The sequence below is a fragment of the Neospora caninum genome, chromosome Ib (genome assembly GCF_000208865.1).
Source record: "Neospora caninum Liverpool complete genome, chromosome Ib".
Taxonomy (NCBI): Eukaryota; Apicomplexa; class Conoidasida; order Eucoccidiorida; family Sarcocystidae; genus Neospora; species Neospora caninum.
In genome coordinates this window covers 595,845-600,002 of record NC_018386.1, presented here as the reverse complement: position 1 = coordinate 600,002, position 4,158 = coordinate 595,845, and the positions used below count along the sequence as shown (strand labels likewise).

The window sequence follows — 4,158 nt, the reverse complement described above, 5'->3', positions numbered from 1 at the left end:
GGTGTAGTGGAAACGTATCTCCCACATATCCTATGTAGGCAATGAGACACTTCGGATGGCTCCTTCATCTCGTATGACGCTACCCGAAGTTATCACACTTCCTCACCACATCTTTCAAGACAGTTGGGAGAAGGATGTCGAGATCTCCTGAAATTTTGTAATTTTCTTAAGGGCGAAAAGACTTTCTTGTTCTCTGAGGCTAAGCTGTCACGATCGAAAACATATCTTCACAGCGGTTAGCCAACGCTGAATGATCCATCACGGAACTCTGCTCTACTGGGTTCGTCTTCTGTCCCAGAAAGAATAAATACAGTAGGGACTTAGACGCTGCCTTGCTCAACAGAATTCCACCTCGTCGGAAAAACGGCCCCAGCCGCAGATCAAACTCGCATACGGCTTTCTCCGCTGGAGGCTCAACACACGGTACCCGCTGGCTTATATAGTCGTGTCCCATGCTTCACACGCGGTTGGCCAGTTCTGATTTCTGGTTCTCCCTTGTCGATGGCCCCCTCTTCTGTCCACGAGAGGTCCATAGAAAACAAGAGAGGCAGAATCTGCCATTCTCGGCAAAGGTGCACAAAAAAAGTCAATGCACGCTGGTGTCAACGCGCCACTTTTATCAAACGAACGATTTGTCCTAACACGCCAACAAACGAACTCAGTCATCTATCGCTGTCGGCCTTCGTCTTCTGAGTTCGAGGCCTGCTCCGCAGCCTGCTCTAGCAGGAGATGGACGAAGAATCGCAGAGGCACCCAGCTTGTTTTCAGCTGAGGGAAAAGTCTCTACTTCCCCGTCGTTCCTCTCCCCGCCAGGTTGTTCCAAAAACTCGACACAATTGTGCTCATCGGCAACCCCTTTCTCGTCCACGTCGGGTGCAGGTCGTTGTTGCTGTGGCTCGGTGCAAAGGTGGTTCTCTCCTTCGTTGGCGGGTAGGCCTCTAGATCCGCGCATCAAGCGAGACCCTTCCTTCTCACCCTGAACCAGTCCACGGCCGGTAGAAGGGACAGCCTCACGGGGCCGCGAGATACCTTCAGGCCACTGGGCCTGGACAGGATCCCACGCACTGGACGAGCGGCGAAGACTTCCGGCGGCCGCCGGCCGACTTCCATTGGGGTGCGGGTTCCTTCCCGTTGCACTATTGCCACTTTCACGAAGACTGTGTACGGTGTTTCCCTCATCAGCGTCGTTCGTTCCCAGGGGGATCACAAAGTAGGTCAAACCAAGTGTCCCACAACAGACACATGAAGCACAACAGGAGAACAAGACAAGAACAAGAAGAAAAACGGCAGCTGTCCAGTGAGAAGCAAGGAACGCGCGGAAGCCGTGGAGCTTAGGAACGAAAACGAGGGCAGCCCTAGACGCACGAAGTGGAGGATACATCAGCACTTGGGCATACTTCACACGTCGCGTTAATGCAAAAGGGAAGGCCTCAAAGAAAAGGAGAGAGGTTGACACATTCGGCGGCCGGGTTTCCGGAGCGCGAAAGAAGGTTGGAAGGAACAGCGAGAACAGAGACGACGGGGAAAACCAGGAGGTCCAAGAGTGTAAAGGAACGACAGAAGCTGGTTGCACAGTCATGTCTGTCGGAGAGTCGGGCAAGAGGGACCTTGTTGCCTTGGCTACGGGAGTGTGGCTAGAGGAAAAGAGAAGAAGCGAAAGCATGACGGGGGGCAACTGAGAATTCCAGTTGTTCATCGGATAAGATGTGGTAAGATAAACATCCAGGTTGTAGTCTGCTGGAAGCTGAGAAGCGTCTAATTTTGCAAAGAACGAGGCCGGAACGTCTTCTTCTCTTCCGCTGGAGTATGTCATCCGTGACACGCGTCCGCCCTTTGTCTTCCCGTGAAACGAGAAAGGGGCTGGAGGTGCATACATTTGCGCATCCGCGGGCAGGAACTCCCACGAACGATTGGAAAACGGGACAGCCGCCACAGCAATGGATGAAGCCCCTGGCAGAAGGTAGGAGGCCCACAGAACGTCTCGGGTGGTCTCGGCGGTTCCCTGGGAAGGCATCCGCGCCAACCTCTCTCTCGAAACATGTTCGCGGTCCACAAACTCGGCCGGTGACACAGGATTATCGAAGTCGGCTGCGGCGTCAGGACGACTCACACCATCCCCACTTCCCCTCCACGGAGACCAGCTATGGTGTGCTTGTGCAGATCGCGGGACAAACAAATCTAGAAAAGACGGATAACAAAGATAACTCCGCAGTGGACCAATTTCCTCAGCGGAGCATCGCCTTTCCACTGCAGATCCACCGTGCAATTCGGCGCCCTCGAGAACCGAAGAAGGAATTGACACGGACCGAGTGGAGTTGACTTGGATAGACGAAGGAAGGGGGACTGAGGAGTTGGAAGGAGAGGTTGTTGAAGTGGAGGCGACGGACGGCACGTGAGGAGAGTTCTCTAGCACGAACGGAGAACTACTCAGAGCTTCAGAGAGAGCGGGGAAGTAATCGAAGTGGATGGGGAACTCTGCAAGGGGAGGGGGTGTAACAAACGCGCTGAGGACAGCGAAAGACAGGAAACCGAGGGAAAGGAACAGCAAAGACACACAAGAACAGCAGATACCTGTACCTCCCAGAATCACCGCCCCCCGCCACACGGAATCCGAAATTCGAGACCAGATGGCCCCGGGGTTCGGCAGCAGCGTCCGTGCCCACGTAACCACCGCCGCAACTTCTCCGGCGGGATCTGGAGGAGAAAGAAAGGAAGGCCCTTCTCTCTCCCCGTCGCCCTGCTCCACACCTCCTCTCCGCCCCACACCAAACAAGAATGTGTCTCTTCTGTTATTCACATACGAGGGTGCCAGTGGCGAAGACGGCTGTGAGTGCTGCGCTGGAGGAAGACGTTGCTCGGACGCCTCCCGAGGCGCTCGCGCGCCGCTGCCTGAACCATTTTCAGGGGTTTGTGGCGAAGCAATTTCTGTACTACGGGATGCGAAATCAACGAGACGTGAACGCCGGCAATGCGGCGTTTGAGTTGCATCGCGTCTAGCGGAAACTGCGTTAGGAGAGGGCCCCGCGCCGACGGATCCCGTTGTGGCTCGTCGGGGAGCACGGCACTGCCACATCCCAGGGACGAAGGCTGGTCGAGAAGGATCGGATTGAGCCGATGAGGTCCCCTGGCTGGCGTCCGAGCTTTGTCCATCGGCGAATCTCCACTGGCTGCAGCTCGGGCTAGCGCACGGATAGGAGGACGCCCGCTGAGCGCGACCCGGCTCGCCACAGCTGGACTGCGGCAACTGGCGGCTGAATGCACAGTGCGGAAGTGTCTCCGGTGTCTGAGAAAAGTGACACGACGCAAGCAAGGGCCGATTCTGTCCCAATGCGTCAACCTTGCAGGTGCTGGACTCAGGGACATCTGTACAACTCTGGAACGATGCTGGAGACCAGTACAAGAAGGAAGGCGCGGAAGACGACCGAGAAAGAAATCCAGATTCGGAAGACACACCACGTAACTGGTGCGGGTCATCTATGCCCTCGCGGGCAAAGGCGTTCATGGTTTGAGGGACAGAAAATCAGCAGAAAAGTTTCCGAGATGGCTTTTTTTCAGTGAAAATGAACGGCTCGGTTTTCGCTCTTGGAAAAGGAACGGCCCGAAGTTCGAAGCGCTTGCATGCAAATTGACGGAGGAACGATTCGAAGAAAGAGCAAAAAAAAGATGAAACCGCGGCTACAGTTCTCGACATCTGCAGACGGTTCACCATGGCAAACTCTTGCTTGCATTCGATCTCAGAAAGAGAGAAACAACTCAGAAAAAAACACACTCGAAACCGTCGGCCAGCAACTTTCAGCGGTCTCAGCTGTGCTGGGGCCCCAGTGCAAACCGCCAACGGCTCGCCTCTCGTAGACCGTCCTAGGCACGTATATCACTGTGTACTGAAATGTCTCGATCCATGTAAATCTCCGCTTCGCCACGGAAGAAAAGACAGAGATAGCAGCAACGTTTGCAACGGTTAGCATGCGGCCGTGGCATACACGTCGAGTAGATGCAACAATCGCTTAGGGCATGCGCTAGATCGTTGGTTTTTGAGAACAGCGAAGCGAGCGCGGCGTCTCGGGGATTCATTTTCTTGTAGATAGGGTGCAGAGAGTACGCGAGGGTTCTCGCAGGTCCAGTGAATTGTGGGTTTTCTCCGAGCACTGAAAGAAGTGA

At 54.9% G+C, this 4,158-nt stretch overlaps 1 protein-coding gene across 1 annotated transcript; it reads right to left on the bottom strand.

The window, feature by feature from the left end:
* Positions 1-658: 658 nt before the first annotated feature.
* Positions 659-3,502, bottom strand: NCLIV_003040 (conserved hypothetical protein; the record flags this gene model as incomplete). Its single annotated transcript, XM_003879803.1, has 1 exon — positions 659-3,502. The coding sequence occupies one exon, from the start codon at positions 3,500-3,502 to the stop codon at positions 659-661; it is 2,844 nt and encodes a 947-aa protein (XP_003879852.1).
* Positions 3,503-4,158: the final 656 nt, after the last annotated feature.